Source organism: Podarcis raffonei, chromosome 1 (assembly GCF_027172205.1).
Source record: "Podarcis raffonei isolate rPodRaf1 chromosome 1, rPodRaf1.pri, whole genome shotgun sequence".
In the NCBI taxonomy this organism is placed as follows: Eukaryota; Metazoa; Chordata; class Lepidosauria; order Squamata; family Lacertidae; genus Podarcis; species Podarcis raffonei.
Genome location: NC_070602.1, coordinates 23,274,019 through 23,296,550, shown reverse-complemented (window position 1 = coordinate 23,296,550; position 22,532 = coordinate 23,274,019). Strand labels below are relative to the sequence as shown.

The 22,532-nt window shown below is 42.1% G+C and overlaps 1 protein-coding gene across 5 annotated transcripts in view; it reads right to left on the bottom strand.

Moving 5' to 3' along the window:
- TTC7B (tetratricopeptide repeat domain 7B) overlaps positions 1–22,532 on the bottom strand; it is a 109,799-nt gene that overhangs the window by 52,109 nt on the left and 35,158 nt on the right. For all 5 annotated transcript variants that reach the window (XM_053376963.1, XM_053376982.1, XM_053376973.1 and 2 more), the window contains 4 exons: positions 11,688–11,766; positions 8,936–9,108; positions 4,403–4,466; positions 3,432–3,569 (listed from right to left, as the gene is read on the bottom strand). In XM_053376963.1, coding sequence (XP_053232938.1) covers positions 3,432–3,569; positions 4,403–4,466; positions 8,936–9,108; positions 11,688–11,766 — 454 coding nt within the window. The remainder of the gene's footprint in view (positions 1–3,431; positions 3,570–4,402; positions 4,467–8,935; positions 9,109–11,687; positions 11,767–22,532) is intronic.

The window sequence follows — 22,532 nt, the reverse complement described above, 5'->3', positions numbered from 1 at the left end:
TTATCTGCCCTTCACCAGCAGCTCCCAGGAGGGGCTACAACCATTTAAAACAGCCCTAGGAATAAGGCAGGTCCTGAAAGCACATGTATCAGGTGTCAGAAGCAAGGGAAAAGACATGAGTCTTCTGCACTCCCCAAAAGCTGTACAGTGGTACCTCGGGTTAAGTACTTAATTCTTTCCGGAGGTCCGTTCTTAACCTGAAGCTGTTCTTAACCTGAAGCACCACTTTAGCTAATGGGGCCTCCTGCTGCCACCGCGCCACTGGAGCCCGATTTCTGTTCTTATCGTGAAGCAAAGTTCTTAACCTGAAGCACTATTTCTGGGTTAGCGGAGTGTGTAACCTGAAGTGTATGTAACCCAAGGTACTACTGTATAGGGAAAGTAAAATACACATCTCTGTGGGGAGGGAATTCTACAACAGAAGATGTCACAGAAAATGTCTTCTTCCAGGCTGCCACTCCCCCCCGCACCAAGCTTCTGAGAGTAGAAGAACAACCAAGAGCACCCCTTCAGCTGCTTTTAACTCTCAAGAGGGTCTGTGGGGAAGGAGGTAGACTGGTTTGAGGGCTTTAAACAATATACTACTCATGCCTCTCCTTCCTCTTCCCTCTTTTTGGGGGGTGATTCTGTAAAATTACAGTGGTACCTCGGGTTAAAGACTTAATTTGTTCTGGAGGTCCGTTCTTAACCCGAAACTGTTCTTAACCTGAGGTACCACCTTAGCTAATAGGACCTCCCGCTGCTACTGCCGCACAATTTCAGTTCTCATCCTAAAGCAAAGTTCTTAACCTGAGGTATTATTTCTGGGTTAGTGGAGTCTGTAACCTGAAGCGTCTGTAACCTGAGGTACCACTGTACGTGCAACTTAGCTTCTCTTTATCAAAGAATGCAAATCCTCCCTTCTTTTGAAAATTTCACATTTAAAGTACAGTAGTACCTTGAGTTACAAACGCCTCAGGTTACAAACGCTTCAGGTTACAAACTCCGCTAACCTGGAAGAGTTACCTCGAGTTGAGAACTTTGCCCCGGGATGAGAATGGAAATTGTGTGCCGGCGGCGCACCGGCAGCAAGGCGCCCCATTAGTGAAAGCATGCCTCTAGTTAAGAACAGTTTCAGGTTAAGAACAGACCTCCGGAACGAATTAAGCTCTTAATTTGAGGTACCACTGTAAACCCAAACTTAATTTTCCCAAGTGGAACAGATTGTTCATAGCATTGGGGAGATCCTCTCTCGTGTCTCTTCTTCCCTCCCTCTCTTTTCCCCTTAACTCCTAGCATATTCCTTAAGCCACTTCATAAAAACTCTTCACGCTGAGATTGATGCAGCTGGGGGGCGGGGGGAGCCTCTCTCAAACACTTTAGGTCACAAAGTGCACAGCTTCTGAAATCTCTGATTTATTCCAGTTCAAAAGCTCTACTGATCAAGACAACGGAATCAATAGAACACAGATCAGGAGGACAAAGCACAAGCTGGCTTTATCTGTGTCCGTAAAAAGAGTAAGGTAAAAGGAAAAAGTCAAGGGAAGTGTAACAAGAAAGTTCCAAAGTAGGTTCAAGGTTACAGATACGACCTTTCAAAGCAACAGTGCATGATCCAAATGGGAAAAGTGAGAAATGTAGGTCATCTCTTTGCAAAAAGGAAACCAGCTACTGTAACCATCATGGTGATCTCCTGGCAAGTATACTCTGAATATTTTCATGCAAAGTTTTGCTTGAGTTGCTCAGTTCCTCACAGCTGCACGCATCAGTCCAAGTTCTGCATCTACTTGCTGCGAACCATTGATTTGTTTTTAAATGGCAAGATTAAAGTATTTCCCCTCGCAAGTATTTCCCCTATATTGTTTTTCACAATACAGAACTTAAAGTTGAAATATTTGATTCACCAACACTCAGCCATAATAACAAAACAAAACAAAAAAAAGCCAAGCTAAAGTAGTGAACTGGGAGCATTCAAACTTGCTGATCTCATACAGTCATTTCTCCACATCTTCATCTTCCAGGTAGGCCATTTATTATATAGTCACAGAGAGAAGTTCTAGCATGAGTAACAGTACGATGTTTTTACACAGTTGTTAGTAATAGCATCCCTGATGTGTGTACAGCATACCATTTTCCTCCCTTGCTTTGAGAATTCAGGGGAGTTAAATAATTTTAACTTGGTCTATATATATATATTTGAATATCTATTCATACACACATAGACTTAACTTAGCTTTTTAAAGAAAAGTTGATAAATTTTAATTTATTTTTAATAAATGCCAATTTAAAAGTTACTTCAAATACCCCAAAACAATGCTATACATGTCTATTCTGAGGCAAGTCCCCCAGAATTCTGTAAGTATTACTCTCAGGTAAGCTTGTATAGCATTGTAACCTTAGAAAATAACAGGACTCTGCATGTGTATGATTTTTTTCTTAAAACAAAACAAAACAAAAACACCCTAAGAATTCATTCGCAATATTGTTTTTATCACAGAATCTAGTTATAAGAAGGCAATGAAAACATTCAAGTTGATTTTGCCTAATGTGATGGCGACTTTTTCTTCAACCAGGCTTTGAATCACTATGGTGATTCTCATAAAATAAAGGTCGGACATACAATGACTCATTTTGGCAGCAAGGAAACAGAAAAGCCTATCAAGGTAACATGGTTTCAAAATCTCAACTTTCAACTCACATTACTTTAAAAATGTGCAGAAACTGCATTGAGGTATACATGTTGACACTAGCCAGACAGAGAATTCAACTAACAATCTATGGGAAAAGCCAGAATGTAAGATACCTAGGTTCAAAACCATTTAAGCCTTTAAAGATAAAATTCAGCAGTTTGAATTGGGCCTGGAAACAACTCAAAAGCCGCTGAAGTTGGCTCAATATTAGTAGAAACGGTCTTTAAAAATTGGCTTCTGTTAAGCTGTAGCTGCTAAATTTTGCATCAGCAAGATAGACAAAAGCATTCCTGTTACAGACTGAAAAAACAACAACTTATCTGTCAGCTCTCTCACCTTATTTGCTATAACATCTTAAAGACAGTCATGAGGTGGGATCACTCAAATACCCAGCTAAGCAAAATTGGTACTGAACAAGTAATAAAGTCTCCTAACTATAGAGCAGTGTGAACCTGAATCCAAATGTTTAATTTGGGACAAAGCATGCCAAACAAAAACACTACAATCATCTAGTTGAAGAAATGTGTAGCTGCACTGATTATGAATTACATTCCATTATTTGTGTCCACATTACACAATGACTGTTATCTCTAAGACAGTATTTGTATTATATCCACCAAAGTCAACGTTCAGCTGAATGATACACAGATTGCGCCATGCTGTGCTGAATTGGCGAGTTAACTTTTCATATGCTCTCAACCCAGAATGTCACCTAGGTGAACCTCTGGGCCTTGGATTCATTGGTCAGTTGTCACAGCCTACCTCTGATAACATTTCATATTGACCTCTTCTTCCCAAAGCAATGGTAAGCAAGTCATAGACTACAGACGCACTTTGCAAACTGATGATGCGATCATTTTTATGTTCTGGTATTCTGCTCAGCACAGCATCGCGATTAGCCTGGATAGCAAGACCAAAAACAAGAAGAGAGGATCAGTGAAGCAAAAACATAAACAAAATGGAATAGCAAATTCAAATTTTCGTTGCTGTGGATGAAGGAACTACATTTCTCAAGGGATGCTGCATCACAACTACCATAAATACCTGAGATGCAAAATACCTGAGATATTTAAAAACATGAAAAGGCGCTGAACAACCTCTCTCCACAAGAAGAACAGTACATATGGCATCTGTTTATTTACCTGGTGGATGCATTAAACAATAAAGATGAATTTTTCTAAACATATTCCTCTGTAGGGTTTTAGATATAAATTAGTAGATAATTTACTTTTATAACCGACCAGGGGAGAAGATCACCATGTCCCTTACTTTTCAACAAGACTTCACACTCATAGTAGTCTGGCTTTTTAAAAAGACGCTGATGATGGCCAATGGTTCGAGTCAATAAAAATAAGTGAATCAAGGTAATCAGTCACCAGGGTAGGTTTTCAAAGTGGCTGATAAGGAGCACTCTGCTTTTAGAAGCTTAACTACTCATATATTGCCTTGAAAACACATCTTCATAGATCAAGAGTATAATTCCCCTTGAACAAAACTGACATTTCCTTTCAGCCCTGGAACTTCTGGCAGCTCAAAAACATACACAGTTGCAGACACCCACGATGGCAATGCCAGCAGCAGTACGGATCCTACAGAGTGCCTGAAGTATGGTACACCATATGCTCGTCTTCAAAATGGAGTAAATCATGGTGTGAAAAGGTTGACTAAGATTAATAATGCAACAGCAGGAATGTAAATGAGGGTTCCTTCATAAAGAAAAATGGCTCACTTACCATAGATTCACTAATCAGCAGCAGCAAGAGCGCTTCTTCAGTGTTCTCTTGAGGACAGAAAATGCTGTTAAAAATTGAGTATTCATTACTGTAAAAATCAAGTTATTCGAGATTCATTTACATACAGTAATTAACTACTGTGTCATATTTTGTGCTATTAATGATTTACCGAAACTTTGTTTATGAAAACCTATTTTGGGTCTCATATAATCAGCAAATCAAATAATGAAAATACAGCTATTTTTAAAAGATGTTTTGAAATTTAACAAAACTGCAGTAATTAGGATCAACAACTAACAGCTCAACCCACTTTGCTATTTTTGACAACCATAAATTGTCACATTGCATTTGTGCTCAAAGGCACCACCTTCATATTTCTGGATTTATAGCAATACACACTCAAAAGCCAACACTAAATTTTCTCTCTAGGCTTCTTATATTTGGATCACAATACCTTGAATTTTTAGCTGCTCTCCAAACCCTTAATAGCATTAATTTGCTTAAACCACTTTTGCATTATTATATTCTTTCTTAGAAGATCTACAAGGCCAGTCATTCTTCTGCTTAACTGGGAATATGCAAGGTTGGCAGGAGCAAGGGGAATGCTCCTGAGATAGATAAAACTTTGTGGAATGCCCACCGAAGAAACAATAAACTCAGATTAAATTACGTGATGATGTTTCTCCTCTGCCCCACACTACTGAGTTTTTAGAGGTACAAAGTCAATTCCTTTTATTGAGTGACTAAGTGATTTAGGGGAGGGTCCATAACTCAGTGCTTTGCATCACTGGTCCTAGGCACTTGTCAGTCACTGATATCTCCAGTTTAAAAAGATCAAGAAACAGGTGATGGGAAAGGCCTATGTCTGAGGACCACTATATTTCTGGTCCACATCAATTATACATGTGTTTATTCCTGTCCATTCTACCTCATTTCTGCATTAATCTGAACATTAAAAGAAAATCTGTATGAAAATTTGTATTGAACTACAGTCATACCTTGGAAGTCTAACGGAATCAGTTCCGGAACTGATTTTGGAAGTCCATTCGACTTCCAAAATGTCTGAAAACCAAAGTGCTGCTTCTGATTGGCTGCATGAAGCTCCTGCAGCCAATCAGAAGCCGCAGAAGCCCCATCGGACGTTAGGCTTCCAAAAATAGTTTGTAAACCGGAACAGTCACTTCCGGGTTTGCAGCGTTCGGGAGCCAAAACATTTGAGAACTAAGCTGTTCGAAAACCAAGGTACGACTGTATCTACTTTTATCTTTATACATCTTTTAAAGATAAAGGTAAAGGGACCGCTAACCATTAGGTCCAGTCGTGACCGACTCTGGGGTTGCGGCGCTCATCTCGCTTTATTGGCCGAGGGAGCCGGCGTACAGCTTCCAGGTCATGTGGCCAGCATGACTAAGCCGCTTCTGGCAAACCAGAGCAGCACATGGAAACGCCGTTTACCTTCTAGCCGGAGCGGTACCTATTTATCTACTTGCACTTTGACGTGCTTTCGAACTGCTATGTTGGCAGGAGCAGGGACCGAACAACGGGAGCTCAACCCGTTGCGGGGATTAGAACTGCCAACATTCTGACCGGCAAGTCCTAGGCTCTGTGGTTTAACCCACAGCTCCACCCACATCCCATACATCTTTTAGAACAATATTATATTTATATATATATCTTATCTCAATGTACATATTTATAAATGTATTTTTTTATTTATAAAATATGTATAGACCACTATTTCATTAAAAATATCAAAGCAGTTTACAACAAAAAGATACAAAACTGTATTTTGAAAAGTTAAAATCAGACATCAATTAATTATTGTGGAAAGATGTATTCTTAATTGCGTGCATGGGCCTGGTGGAATAGAAGTTTTCAACAGGGGTTTAGAAGTTAAAACAGAAGGCGGCTGCTGAATCTCTATTAGCTGAGTATGCCGCAATCCTGGGACGACGACACTAAAGGCTCTATTTCCTGGTATTATCAAGTGACCAATGACGCTGCTGCAGACAATTTATCCCAAAGTTCACAGGTTTCAACTCATTTTTGTATGGCTATGAAGTGATAAATATATCACAAGATTTAGAGAAGTGCAAAATCAGAAAGGTAATTGTATCCCACCTGCGTATCAGTGCAGGAGGTGCAAACAATTCAAAGTGCTGGTGCTGACCTTTAAAGCCCTAAACGGCCTCAGCCCAGTATACCTGAAGGAGCGTCTCCACCCCCGTCATTCAGCCTGGACACTGAGGTCCAGCTCCAATGATCTTCTGGAGGTTCCCTCACTGCAAGGTTACAGTAGTGGCTCCTGCCCTGTGGAATGCCCTCCCATCAGATGTCAAGGAAATAAACAACTATCTGACTTTTAGAAGACATCTGAAGGCAGCCCTGTTTAGGGAAGTTTTTTTAATGTTTGATGTTTTATCGTGTTTTTAATATTCTGTTGGGTGTCGCGCAGAGTGGCTGGGGAAACCCAGCCAGATGGGTGGGGTAATTAATAATAATAATAATATCTAGATCAATTCACTTGAAAGTGCAGCCCAAAATGGTTTTCCACCATTCCTACTTCTGCCCAAGATCTTGGAGAGATGCTACCTGCCAGAGTAGGCAGTATAAGGCTTCAATGACAAATAGTCCTATCCGCTGTAAGACCTACTTTCTGTACTTCTGTTCTTCTTGCTTTTTCCTCCCTTCCCATAATATTAGCAAAGATCAAGGGATGCAGCTATTTAGGAATCCTCAGAGGTATTAAATATAGAAAACAAACTTCTTTATGTAATAAGGAAAGGAAGACCAGAAGAACATTTCTTCTTCTTCTTCTTCTGGGAATTTACTTTTGTTACGCCTTTAAGGAAATGCTTCACTAATATTCTACTCTATGCATAATTCAGTATATCAAAAAAGTCAGATAAAACAAATTTCACTCCACTTACCAGGTCCAAAGTGCCAAATGATAGCAAATGCAAGTGAGTGCATTTAAACGTGCTCGGGGAAATCTTTCAGACCAAAGCTAAGGGAAATGCTTAGAACCAATTTTCCCCTGCAAGTTTCTGCATTTGAAAAATCTCTACCCAGCTCAAAACAACATAAATACAGGTCCAGTCTCTGTACTGTAAGAATCGTTTCTGGAATGGCTTTGCAAATTATTCCTGTGAAATATTTTAAAACACACATTTCAATGTTTTCATTATCGCTAATAAGAGACTGGAAGCACTGTCATTTTAATTGCTCTCCCACTGTTCTGAAACAACGCCTAGAAAAATACAGCTACACATCGGCTTTTCTTTTCTTTTTTGAACTTGGACACCTTTTCATAAGCACTGTGGGTGTAACTCATGGGTAGGCAAAGTAAGGCCCGGGGGCCGGATTCGGCCCAATCGCCTTCTAAATCCGACTCGCGGATAGTCTGGGAATCAGCATGTTTTTAACATGAGTAGAATGTGTCCTTTTATTTAAAATGCATCTCTGGGTTATTTGTGGGGCCTGCCTGGTGTTTTTACATGAATAGAATCTGTGCTTTTATTTAAAATGCATCTCTGGGTTATTTGTGGGGCATAGGAATTCGTTCATTTCCCCTCCAAAAAAATATATATTCGGCCCCCACAAGGTCTGAGTAACAGTGGACCGGCCCCCTGCTGAAAAAGTTTGCTGGTCTCTGGTGTAACTCAATGCTGTGCTCTTCCAGTCGTTCCCTCTGCACAAGCCTTTCAGCCTGTCAGACAGAACAACCCCCCTCTCCTTCCCACTGTGTGTTGTTCTGGGATTCTCCCAACCTACCAGAGCCAATCTGGGAGATGGGCGGGGGGGGGGAGAGGAGAGATGGGACAGTCCCATCGCGCAAGTGTAAGTCCTTGCACAAGGCTTCCTCTGATGGGGCTAGTTAGGTGAACCCCACCCTGGGAACTTAAATGCTTTATCATTTTAGAAAGCCTCTTACATGCTACTGGAGCAGGTCACAGCACATGCAAATCATCAACAGCATTGCATTACAGCAATAACAATTAGAAATTTTAATATTGGATTGTTTCATTACTTCATGGAACAAAGGCTCACGGCAGGGAAAAATTCTGAAGCTCCAAAAATAGTTCTAAGGTAGGAAAAACTTCTGCATGATGTTCCAAAAAATGGTGGGACCTGCCAAGAAAACACTTCTGAAGATGTTCATGCTATTCTAACTCGACAAGCAGGTGACTGGGAGGCGGGGGAGATTCAAGCTACCACCTTTTGGCAATTTTAAAGAGAGAGAAAGAACAGCCAAGACCATGCCACTGGCTGGAGGACTCCAACTTTTTAAGCTAATACACTGCAGCCCACTTAAAGCATCTCTCAACAAAACAGGCATAATATCCAAATAGCGTTAACACAAACCAGAAAGTATGGATTTTGTTCTCCACTATTCTTTCACTCATATGCGCACTGGCACAGTTTAAGAGTTGCGTTCCTACATTTTATCATCCCAATTTATATTTCAGCAATACTGGTGCAATTTATAGTAACGGATTAAAAAATAATCATTATCATAAACAAAAAGCTTACTTTTCTCCAGAGTACACCCGTGGTCTTCTGCTAAGCGCATAACTCTTAGTATTTGCACCTTTCCATAGGGGATCATTCAGGGGTGACTCGTGAGGAGGGTCGTCCAGTGGATTCCAGTAACTTTGTTCACACATGCCTCGTAGCAAGATTTCAGCTAGCTGCCTTGCTATTGTCTGTCAACAAGGAAAAGTAATTTCCCGGAAGTTAAGGGTGTACAAAAAAAGGGTGTACAAAAAAAAGACTGCAGCAGTAGGGACGTAAGTAGAACTGTGTAAAATTATGCTTATGAGCACAAAGCAAAACAAGCAATTGCAACACGTAACTTCGGTACAACAACGGAATGTGCCATCAACATATTGCATTTTGCTCAATGTGTTCTATACCATCTTACAATAGTACTCAAAGCAGTTAACATAAGATGTCACTGTTATACATATTAGAATGAAACTGGCTAACAAAAACAAAGTTCTCAACAGAATCAACTGAGGTTTAAAAGAGCAGCTGATGAAAGGTAGATCATTCTCTGAGTGCGGATCCTTACACAGCTAAGAGGTCACTCTACATGTGGGTAGAGATGGTGCCAGGTTTGAGGAAGGCCCCAAAGACAGTGCATTCCATCCTCTGGCCACTCCATCCTTTTCCCACCTTACCTTTTTAAACTTTCCCGCGTTTGAGTCCGTAGTGGTGGCCCAGAACTTCTCACTCTGTGCCTGGCTAGCTAGCTGGGTGAGCAAAGCTCGCAAGTGAAGGAAGACTGATGGATGGCACATTGTGAAGCGCTGCGCTGACCAGATCCTTGAGGATCCATGCGTTTCCTAACTCCCACAGGGGGAGAGCGGCAGCAAGTTCAGCCAATGAGATGTCAGCTTTGGAGTTGTGGGGCTCCTGAGGCCATCTGAGTAGCAAGGGGACAGGCCAAGCCTCCTCATCCCACCCACTTCATGCTCTCATTTGCCTCACAACCCCAAAGGTGGAATCTCATTGGCTGAGCTCACACCACTTCTGCCATGGGCTCATAAATTTTAAAAATCAAAATGGGAGATATCTAACACCTCTGGGGCATGTCCAGGGCTGTTCAGGAGCTCCTGGGGTGTGTGGGGCCCCAGAGTTGTGCCCAGAAGTCCATCCATAGTAGTCCCACTATCAACAGGCGTAGGACAACCTCAAGATTACAAGAAATACCAAAAAAACAAACAAAAAAACCCCAAAAAACTTAGCAGAACACTCCCCTCCCGGCAAAAAGCAGGCCACTGAGAATTCACAGAGGCTATGAATGGTTATGCTCCACTTCTAGTTTTGGAGGCACTTGGCTGGATTCAGCTACCCTGTTCCAATAGTGGAAGCCACTGCAAGGACTTCCACTAGCACAACAGGGCTTTCTTCCTCCCCACCTCTACCCAAATCCTCTTTGGAGGGTCAAGAGATCCCCCAGAATGGCACACACAGAAGGAGGAGAGGGGAGATTGTTCCGTCAGGCAAGCAGAAACGCTTGCACTGACGGAATGATCTCCATAGTCAGGGATCGGCAAACTAAGGTCCGTGGGCCAGATCCAGCCCAATTGCCGTCTGGATCTGGCCCACAAACGGTTCTGCAATCGCCGCTTGGATAGGCGCGATCGCCATTTCCCCCCTCTTTTTTGGGGCACCATTTTTTGCAATTTCCCCCCTCCCTCCCTGCAGCGGTGTCTCCTCCCTCCTCTCTCCCTCTTCCTGGCTTCTTCCTGCCCTGCAGAGGAAGGGGGCTGGGCTTTGATAGGAAGCCTCACCACCCGCCCGCCTCTCCCCATGGCCGCGCTGTGGGCTGGAGCTTGGCACGCCTGCTGGCCACACACCTGGGAAAGCTGGCCTGAAAAGGAGAGGCGCCACCACCACCGCTGGCTCCCAACTGCAGGCAGAGCAGCGGAGGAGGTAGACCGGGGAGAGAAGGGGAGAGAGAGAAGCCCCCTCTGCCATGTGTGTGCTCCCGCACGCGCAGTCTGGCCCCATCACTAGGTCTGGGGGACGGTGAACCAGCCCCCTCCAAAAAAAAGTTTGTTGACCCCTGTCCTTGGTGCTATGAAGAATTCCATCCAGTATGGGAATTGCAGGTGTGTGGGGAGTGTTACTGCATCCAGGTCCTACTTGTGGACCTCCCATAGGCACCTGGTTGGCCAATGTAAGAACAGGATGCTGAACTACATGGGTCATTGGCCTAACCTAGAAAGGTTTCTCGTATGTTTTTATGTAACGTTCAATGCGCATGAAAGGGTGGCTGTTGGGAGGGCCCAGAAAGTCAGGTGGTGAGAGTGAAGGAATGGCGTGGCTAGAAACATGAACAGAAGCACTTCACACTGCATGGTTATTTAATTTAACAAAATTTATGTACCGCCTGAATGTAAATGGAGCCTCTTAACAGCTTATAAATGCAGGTCCCACTTGTCAAAATTCTAATAAATAGCAAATGCTGGTCAAAGTTCTTCTCTGAACTGTTAACTTTTATTATAAGCTTGTACAGGCATGCATGTTAACCAGCAATTGTAACATAATAATATTTTTATCTGCTGGTTACAGCAAGGGTCATTGCATTGCAGTACATCAAATATTACTACAGTGCATTCTTATGAAAATTCCCACTTTTCAAAAAAAGCCCCACTTTTCAATGTGTTCAATAGGGACTTACTCCCAAGCAGGAATGTATAAAACTGCAGACTATAATAATCACTAATTATCAATTTCTAACAATCTGTAGTTAATTGTAGTTATGAAAACTTACCATGCGTAAATTTTGTGTAGTTCTCGTTTCAACAGCTCGTAGGATCTCTCTAAATCTACCGACTCCTCTTGTCAAATTCCTGTATGTATACACAGAATTCCACAGAAATAGTATTTCCAGCTAATACGTTAACATTTAATACTTTATAAGGAAGCATCAGTCCCATCCCCCCAATGCCCGCCCAGTTACTAAAGTCGATTTATCCACTTTTGTAAAGATCAAGTAACCTTTTACTCTGGATCACAAAAAATACTATTTCCTCAAATCCAAAACATAACATATATGTTTCAGAGAAGGCAAAAAACACTAACACAAGAAAGGCCAAATGGTTTGTTGACATTTGAGCTTTCACAGTCTGCACCCCAGATATGCCCAGATTGCAATTAATTTGTCACTGGACAGCAAAGCAACGTTTGTTATCTTGATGCTTTTGCAGCTATTTTTCTAGAATAATCCAGAATATAAATCTGGGCTGAACAAAAATCCCTCCCATCCCTCAGAAATGTAAAGCAACCATAACGCTGAGATGGAAAAGTAAAGAACTGGATGGCATATCTTTAATATACACTTGTTCTGAAAACAACTTTACAACCAACTTTAATTTTCAGCAGTACAGGGTTTACAGGAGAGGTAGCAAGTTGAGCAGAAGGGTACCACAAAATTTAATTCACTATTCTTTCTTAAAATGAGAATGAACCTCTCGTCATTTTTTCTCTCATAAAAAATGCATTCCCATTACTGCTAAATAAACGGAAATAAATGAGGGACAGAATGAGCGCAAGAAGTGCATGTCTCAACCATATAAAAATAGCCTTTTCTCCAAGGTCAAATAAATCTGAGCAACAGTAACATGAAATTAAACAGCAGGATTGACAGCAGACTTGGACACTGGACTTTGCAGTAAAGCTGCAGTACACAACTTCAAGTTCGGCTTGTCAGAATGTGAAGACTTCTGCAGTGCTCCGAACGATTCACAACAATCCATAAATGGAAGCTGTACATGGCAGAATATCCTGTACCCACCCCTGCTAATTTACAAACCGTTTCCCCTTTCAAACAAAGCATTTCCCCCTTCTAACACACACAATCCCATATCAGTTTTAAAAAGGAAGTTTAGTTCCTCCTTTATTGCAATGCATCATCATGCTAAATATTATATATTCATTATTATGGGCTTCGTAGCAGACTCAACTCAGCACCAGCACTAGAATCCAGAAGATGTCATCATATATCACCAAAATTATCCATGAAGTTCATATGGAGGATTGTTCTATGCCTATTTTATGCCCCCCAGCTAACTGATGTCTACAATATTCCAATATCAGGAAAATACTCATAGCTGCCTTTCCCTGCTTATGGAAAGTTCTTAATACTTGCAACCATGTTCATATCCATTTACTTGGAAGTTAAACCCTACTTTGTTCCATACAACTTGCTTCCAAATAAATGTGCACGGAATTGCAGCCTTCAATTAACCAATTATGCTCAGTATCCTTGCATGCGTACAGAGCCCAAAAACTGGCTTCATGTTTTTGTGGGTCTTGAGGATCACATCACCATTTGCCCCACCCAGAGTTAGAAACTGAGATATGAAAGCTAGGAGCTAAATGGCACCTTGAACCTAGGTTATGGGCGCAACAACCGAATGTCTAGGCGTGCTTCTTTTACAACAAGAATACAAAGCTGAAAATGAATGAACTGCAGCTAAAATCTTACACTCATTTTTCGCATGGTCTAGTCCTCATCAGAAGACTGCAAAAAGTAAAGCCATGCTTCCCCTGCCTGCCCCACTAATATTCTTAAGAGACCCTCTTCTCCAGTTTTCAGAGAGTGGCTGGAAGCGGGGAGGCAGAAAAAGGTCCTCCTTTCCATCCACTCTGCAGTTTTAATCTGAAATCTTAGGCGCAGTACTGTGTGCCCAGAGCTCAGAAACTGCTCGCACTAATGAAATTCCCTGTCGCAAAACGCACCTAGAACAACAGGAGTTTCAAACGCTCGCCCCACCTTCCCCCTTCCTTTTACAGAAGCTGCAGCTTTTGTTGATTCTCCTCGTTGCCTCACTGGCATCAATAAGGAAGTGGATGCTAGATGCACACCCTCCATTCTTCTCCTCATTGGATAATAGATGATCATCCTAGAAGCTCCTATATCAACATCACATTGTGCTCTTGTTAGCCCCATAGCAAGTTAAGCTCTGCTACCTCCAGGTACCTCTTTGTAAAAATGACCTATGATGACCTCTAGCAAAGCAGAGGCTTCTGGGACATTTTCCTGCTTCTCAGCAGGATGTTCCAGAAGAGAACACAATTAATTCTCTTACACTCCCTTTATCACTAGGCTTAAAAAGAGGAAAATTTCCCCTTGGAAAACGGCCCAAGAGTTTTGGGGGCAAGTGGAAGGGATGCCTTATATATCAACATAAATAAAGATGTAACTTAACACTGCAATTTCTCTGAATTACACGAGAGAAGAAAAGCAGGAGAAAAAGAAAATGCTATTGACACAAATAGAAGATCTGAGAGAAGAAATTGTAGTTCCTGGAGTTATCAAGAAACAAACTAATTATGCAAATTCCCTATGCTAATTCTAATGTTTGTGCAAAACTTGAAAATTCAGACACTCTCGCATTATAAAGATGGCTATCTTGATTACGCAAACCAGGCAGATATCAAAATGGTGCAGTTTCGTAATTCAGGGGAGGAAATGCAGACTTTTGCATCAGTTAATGGTCCAGCACACCAACTCCATTTGGCTGAGACAATTACACTCCAGCATAATAAATACTGATTTACACTGTGCCAGGGCACCTGTGACCCAGGCAGTGCACTGATGCAAGATTAAAATGCATCACAAGTTAGTTAATCAGCACTTTTGCCAGGATAAAAACAATAATTTTGCAGTGCAGTGCACATTGGCGTGGCGTCAGGGCTTACGATATTTTCTTCTGCAGTGTCTCTGAATTGCTTCATTAAACTTCCTAGTGCAGAGTAGCATAATATCTGCAGATCATCAGACCCAAATACTTCTACACTTAACAATAGAAATAAAACAGTGAAATTAACCTGCTAAGCATCTTCTCACCTACACTGTCTCTTGCTGTCTGTTCTAACTCCCTGTCTGAGCTTTTGGGCACTGTTTATGGAAAGGGAACAGAAAACCAAGGGGTTCAAAAGAACCGAAAACCAAAGCAGAAGTACGGAGATAGTAGTCGCCAAATCCAGTTTTACAAAACATTAGTCATTTCATCCCAGGCAATAGCTAAACTAGCAGTGTATGAGCAATATGGAAAATTCAATACTGCCATCTAAACAAAAGTGGTCTCTAAAGTAAGCTGTCCCCCATTCTGAAGGTTAGTTTCTTATCTTAGATCCAAACTCATAATAATAATAGATGGCTGTGTGTGTGTATGCGATAGTTGCAAAATACAGGCATATATATCTTCTTGAATGCTAAACAAAATAAAAATTTAAAAGCACCCAAACCAAAAGTGCAGCTTCTAGTTTCCTACTGTTCTTATAAAGGATCGATCCTAGCTCTGTAGCAGAGCTGTGCATGTCTCAGATTCAATCCCAGGTATCTCCAGGTAAAAAGGATAACGTATTAGGTAGGCGAGCCATGACGCTAAGGGGCTGGTCAAAGGCAGCTTTCTATGCTCCTAATGGCTTGCAAAAAATCTTTCTTATTTCAGCTGGGACTCCCTACACGATCCATGCAAACAAATATTGTTGGTGCTGGAAAAGATGCTTGGATGAAGGGCGGAATAATAAATAATAATAATAATAATAATAATAATAATAATAATAATAATAATAGATGGTTCCAATATTACCTCAGTGAGATGGGACTCAATATCACCTTCCTGTGCTACTCTGCTATGTCACAGGTTCCTGGTCACGTGGAAGGTATAGCTTCTTTCAGAACCATAACTGGCCCATCTTCTCGGAGGAGCAACATTGGCAAAGACCTGGGGTTTCTGATATTGCCAGAGTGGTGTGGGAAGGAGACACCTTGTAGTACTATCCATGCTGCTGAGATAAAAGGCCCTATTTGGAAAGGGGCGCCATGGTACCAACTCTGCAGCTGCTTCTACCCTGACAACCAACAACTCCTGGCCGCTCTCTCTCAAGCTGCTTTGGGATTGGACGGAGGGTTATATGCCAGTTTGGGGCGCATCTAGGCTCCATATCACCATGGGAGCAAAGAGGGAACAAAAGGGTTTTGGTGATGAAGAACTAATGCAACCACTTTACTATGTAAGATGTACTATCAATTTTTGAAAAGGTTTAAATATGAATCAGCATGCCACAAAAGGGATTGTTCTGTGAGAGTACTTTATTCAAATGGACAGCCATAGTGGCTATTGAAACAGAGCTTATTGTTAAAAAAATAATAATTCTGAAAACTAGTATACAGGAACAAACATTCTCTAATTTAGAAGGGACTTCTGGAATCAAACATTTGGCTTCAGGACATCAATGTACTCTAAACTGCATCCCTATCCTGCGCTATCATCCCACACAGCCGGTATTTTTAGATATTTTGGATTTGAGGATTTTAGGAAGAGTAGACTTCATTTTAAATGTACCCTGGCAACGGAAATGGAGGGTAGCTATAATTGTATTCTAAAGAGTCGCATCACACTGGCCTGGTTCGCCTGTCACATTAAACCACTGTTCAAAACAATGTTTTAATGTGATTAAGAAATATGCACTCTGCTCAAAAGTTCCTGTGACACTCGTTCCCGATTCCTGTTGCTGCCATGCCATGAGTGAAGCAAGCCAGAGTCTGGTTTGTTATGCTGTCTAAAACCAGGTTCACGATTTGTTTCTCCCAAACAACACACAAGCAGTTAGCAAAGAACAAACCTGGTTGCGACTCTTGTTTATTTTGGAAAACAAACCACAAGCCCGTTTGGATGGCATGACATGCCAGTAGAGTAGTACCTCAGGTTAAGTACTTAATTCGTTCCGGAGGTCCATACTTAACCTGAAACTGATCTTAACCTGAAGCACCACTTTAGCAAATGGGGCCTCCCGCTGCCACCACACCACCAGAACACAAATTCTGTTCTCATCCTGAAGCAAAGTTCTTAACCTGAAGCACTATTTCTGGGTTAGCGGAGTCTGTAACCTGAAGTGTATGTAACCTGAGGTAACACTGTATCTGGCTTGTTTCATTTGTAGCAAAGCAGGAACAGCAGGATAAGGGAGGAACACCATGGGAACTTTTGAGTAGTTTGCACCAGTGCACTGTTCATTCAAATTAAAACATAGGCTGTTTTAAACCATGGTTTAACATGGGCTGTTCTTCTCGTGATAATACAATTTCTGTTCCTTACACAAAGCTTGCAAAAAGCACAGTCACAAATGTACTACTGTAACAACTGGGACAAAGGTCATTTTAAGAGGTTTTTAGTACAGGAATTTTCAGGAAATCTGGTTCACCAGATAAACTCCCTGCTAATAGAGTTTCCATTTAAAAGGAAGCTGTGAATCAGTTCGCATGTTTTCATGCTCACTTACTGCCAGGCTCCACAACTTCTAATGACAAGTGGCCCACTCTGCTTACGTAGGACCCTAGAAACAAGAATGTGAAAGTGGGAGTTTAAACTTTAAAGAAAGGATTTATAACCCCATGAGTTTAGAAGTTCAGAAATGCCTCCAAGGTTACCATCTATACAAATGTACATCCTTCGCGATGAAGCAAAATTCAATATTGCACAGGGCTTCCTCTAAGGGGACTTATTAGCTGGATCCCACCCAAAGCCATCTAACAGTTTCACAAATATACAGCTTTTGTTTTCAAAATCACCAAAGGGTCCTGATATGCTCATCTTGCTTAGCACAACAAGCCCCTCAGCAAGGTGAGTGTCTATACTTTCTCCTGTATATGACGAGCCTCCACCCTCTCAGGAGTTTGGACCTGGCGAGGCAGGCAGAGATCACCAGGAAGTCATTCTGACTCTGAAGGAACACCCAGGACTTCTAAAGCTCTGCTCTGACCCTCCACTATTCCTCCAGGCTTGGAATCACAAGCAGGCCAGGGGGTTACCCCTGCCAGTTTGGTGGAGAGCCAGTTTGGTGTAGTGGTTAAGAGCAGTAGACTCGTAATCTGGGGAACCGGGTTTGCGTCTCCACTCCTCCACATGCAGCTGCTGGGTGACCTTGGGCTAGTCACACTTCTTTGAAGTCTCTCAGCCCCACTGAGAGTGGGGTGTTTGTTGTGGGGGAGGAAGGGAAAGGAGAATGTTAGCCGCTTTGAGACTCCTTAAAGGGAGTGAAAGGCGGGATATCAAATCCAAACTCCTCTTCTTCTTCTTCTTCCTCCAAAGCCGGGGAAAGGGATCGTGGCAACCAACAACAATCTAAATCTGGGGAAGTCCTGACCAGAGGGCATTTTTATACACCATTGAGATGGACTTGTAATCTGCCAATGGTTCAGTGGACATTGGAAAAGGAGCAGCTGCTCTTCGCAGCTAAATGGGTGGATCTGGATATACAGCACAGCATTATGTGGACTGCGCATGAGCAGCCTGTCTTTTTGTTTTAAAAGGAAAGAAAAGGGGGATGAAAAAGTCACAGTGCAATGCGCATACAGCATGCAAGGAATTATGAACTCCCGCAACATGCCTCTAATCCAGGAGGCTCCTTGACCTGAGAAAGTAGCAACTGATCAACCTCTGTGCTGGACTGATATGGCAGAAAGTAGTATACAGTGGTACCTCGGGTTACAGACGCTTCAGGTTACAGACTCCGCTAACCCAGAAATAGTACCTCGGGTTAAGAACTTTGCTTCAGGATGAGAACAGAAATTGTGCTCCGGTGGCGCAGCGGCAGCAGGAGGCCCTATTAGCTAAAGTGGTACTTCAGGTTAAGAACAGTTTCAGGTTAAGAACGGACCTCTGGAACGAATTAAGTTCTTAACCCGAGGTACCACTGTACTCAGCAAAACATTACAGTGCGTGTTTGTGTTGGGTGCAGTGGTGGAACCTAAACCTTAGATTTGGTCAACAACTTCATTTTAAAGAACAACCACCACCTGCTTGTCCAGATGTCTGATTGTTCCACATACTTCACCTCACATAAAGGTATCTACAAATGCTTCCCCGTTTTTCCAAACTGCAATCTTCCTGAAAATTGTCTACAGTCACGTATACAAAAGGAATTGGCGTAGCAGGGTAATTCTCCCCTTGGATTGGACATTTAACCTTGTAACCTCATTAGTCCGGTTTGTCAATTCTGCCCTCGATTGCGTGAAACGCCATTTTCCACCCAGTCAATGGAAACATGCATTTGCCATCCATTTTACGTGTTTTTGTTTTAAAGAGAGGGAAATGGTGGGAACTAGCTAGATCTCTTCTTGAAAGGAAAACAAGCTGTTGTGTTTCCTTTCTAGGGCTGGTTTAGGATTTCTCTGCAATGGGGGCACATAACTGACAGAGAAGGGGCAGGGAACCTTCTTTTTCAGCCAAGGACCACATTTCCTTGTGAGCAACCTTCACGGGAGGCGGGGGGCACGTTTCAGCAGCGCGCAAGACCACAGGTAAAAATGGGCAGAGTATGGATGCCACTGTTCCCTTTCTAGAGCAGGCGACAGTCGAGACTCACAAAAGGCAGAGCTTTCTACACATAAACCATTTCTCCAACCAAGAGGCATTATTCAAGGACACATTCAATCCCATTAAAAGCAGTGTCTCCTTTTCCATCTTTCAAATGCTTGTAAACTCTCTCTCTCTCTTCATAAATTTACCCTTGTCTAAAATAGTTTAATTCTACAGCCTAGCCCTACGCACCGACCACATTGTCTCATATCACAGAGATTGAGTTCCTTGAGAAGTAATTTTGCCCCCCCCAGAATCACTTGAGCCTAAGTGCTTTTGGAGAGCCTCTTTGAAAAGTAGGGTGATGGCAGCTCTGATGCCTTTGTAAGCTAAAGTGAGACCCTGAGAAGACTTCGGCACCTCAAACAAAGCAGTGCCTTTCAAACTCGGAAGCTTCTAAGTTGGAAAAGCAGCAGCAATGGCACATAGGGGAGATGCAAGTAGGCAATCAGAGCAATGGGCTGAGAGCCACTTCTAGCCTTAATCTGTATTAATTACAAAAGAGTCAGAAAGCTTTCACCAAAATTGCAAAGATTTACCGTATTTTTCGCTCTATAACACGCACCAGACCATAACACGCACGTAGTTTTTAGAGGAGGAAAACAAGAAAAAAAATATTCTAAACGAAATAGTGGATATATGATTTTTGTGGTTCATGCTGTGGCCACAGACATGTGATCTGACAGTGAGTTTGGAGTAGCCCAATGCAAAAATCCTGAGGATCCATGTGGATCCATGCTTTGTAACCACGGAGGAGGGAAGGAAGGGAAACCATGGATCCTCTGCTCACGACTGCAGCAGATCCCCCCCGCCCCCCCGTAGGCATTCGCTCCATAACACGCACAGACATTTCCCCTTACTTTCTAGGAGGAAAAAAGTGAGTGTTATGGTGCAAAAAATACGGTACTACCTTGCCATTTACAAACAAAGACCAAAAACAAAAAACAGCCTGCAACCACTTATTGGCAGCTGATTAGCTGGAAAAAGGAAACAAGATTGCTCTATGTAGTACTGTCATGGACTTGCCACTCTATTACAGGCTATATGGTGGAGCATTAACATTTAAATTAAAAATACTTAAATTGGTGTTTAGGGCATTTTACAAACTTCAATAAATATATATAAGCACTCAAAATGCAATTCCACAGTGAAAACCACAGTGAATACAGAACAGAGAAAAGTGAGTACAGGAAGAAATGATGTGCTGAATTGGAATTAATGAGTCCCCTAAAAACACTAGGAAAACGGAAGTGCCTTCGGACATTTTTCAAAAGGTTAGAATGAAGGAGCAAGTTCAAGAGGGCCAAGACAGGTCTGGTACAGGGTCCATGCCATCCGCAGCTCTAACAGCTTGCAAACTGGGAACCAGCCATAGTACACTTGTTCCTTTTCCTTTCCTCCTCCCGTCTCTGGAGTAATATCCGCCCTCCCTCTCCAGCATTAAACATTGCTTCACAGTGGCTCAGTTCATGCTTAGCCAAACCATGGCTTAACATGAACATGTAACTGTGTGGGTTCCTGAAGAAGTGATAGTGATTGCTACACTCATCCCCTGGTGCTGGTGCTGATGTGCTGCCAGGGGCTAAGCCAAGGTTTCGTTAGCAGGCCATCCAAACCGAGCTCATGGTTTGACTCCTCCTTGCAACCATGGCTGCCACATACAAACCAGGTCGCTGCCTGTGTACCAACATAAATTCTGGTTAACGCAAACCAGGATTCCCCATAAATCATGGACTGAAACAAGTTCAAAATAAGTTTGCAAACCAAGGTTGTAAAGGATCACACTTTGAGATAACCATAATTTTCAACAGTAAAATGACAGGGAATGTTGGGAAACAAAGAGAGAGAGGCGTCACTTGTGATGATAGAAGTGCAAATCACCCTGTGAAATCTTTAGAGGGAGGAACAGCAATCTGTTCACCATGTAACTAGAGCTATAGTCCACCATCTACCCTTACTGTAGGAGCTGCCACATAGCTAGCAGTCTCAAGATGGAGGCTACTGGTTTGCAACCATTCTAGTTGAAATAAAACAGAAGATCTTGCTTTTTAAATAACACCATTGCTATTGCTTAAAGCATATCTTGTTTCTTCACAGCCTTTAGAGAGAACCCCAAATCAAGTCCATAGTGTCAGTCAATAAAAGACTTTTACAATCCAAATGACCCTGCACAACAGCAATTTAACAAATTTGCAGGTTCAAACTATTAACCACACAAAAATGTGGAAGTCATTCAAACACTGAGCATAAACTTGGTTAAAAAAGTTAGAAATTAATGAAAGGAAATTCTGTTGTTGTTCACTTGACTTTATAGCAGAAATGCTTCATTCTGCATTTAAAAAATACAGTGTTGAATTTCATTGTGAAACATCTAGGCATTATAGTATAGAAATTTCTCATTGGTATTCCATTCCAAAATCAGCTTCAGACAACACTGAGAATGCATGACATGGTACAAGCAGCTTTAGGAGATGCAAAACAATATCCCTAACAGGTTATCTTCCCTGAATGTCTAAGGAGATGTTCTGTTCCCTTTGATCCAGACGTATTTTTCTGTTCACTGCAGTTCTAATGAAAGCGTTATCCATTAAGGCAAGGGAAAACAACTGATTTACTACCCCTGTTAATAAACCAGCCTAAAAGTTGCAGGGAGTCAGTCCAGGTATATAAAGTCATACCCAAGGATATAAAGCAAAGGGTGATGCGATCAGAGCAATGAGAAAGAATGATGATCGTTGCAGAAAGAGATTCCAAGTTAATTAAAAGAGAAAGGCAAGGAAGGAGGTAAATGCCAGTGAAGAGTAGTTTGCAAAAGATAAAACAATATGGCTCTCATTCTCCCCTTGAGCCAATTAATACAAGCTGGGCTATGCCTGAATGCTGAAGTTGTTGATAAATTGTCACTCATGTGAATGTGACTGCAAAGAGTAGCTTTGCACACTTGGTCATCAGCATGGTGATAAATGAGTCCGAATTCAGTATAGAGAGATAGGCATGATATTCTTCTGGCCTCACGTACATTACCTCTACATGGAAGGATCCCTGCAGGGCTCAACAGAGCTCCCATTTCCTCTCTCACCGGTAAATGAACAAGAAGCAAACTAGGAAGGTTGTGGGTGACTCTCATTTGCCCAATCCAGGCTTCCCTTTCTAGGGGGTGGATATTATGATGAGCAGAGCTGCGAGGCATACATAGATTTCTCGTTTTCTGGATTGGTGTATTACTCCCATGTGTATCCAGCAGG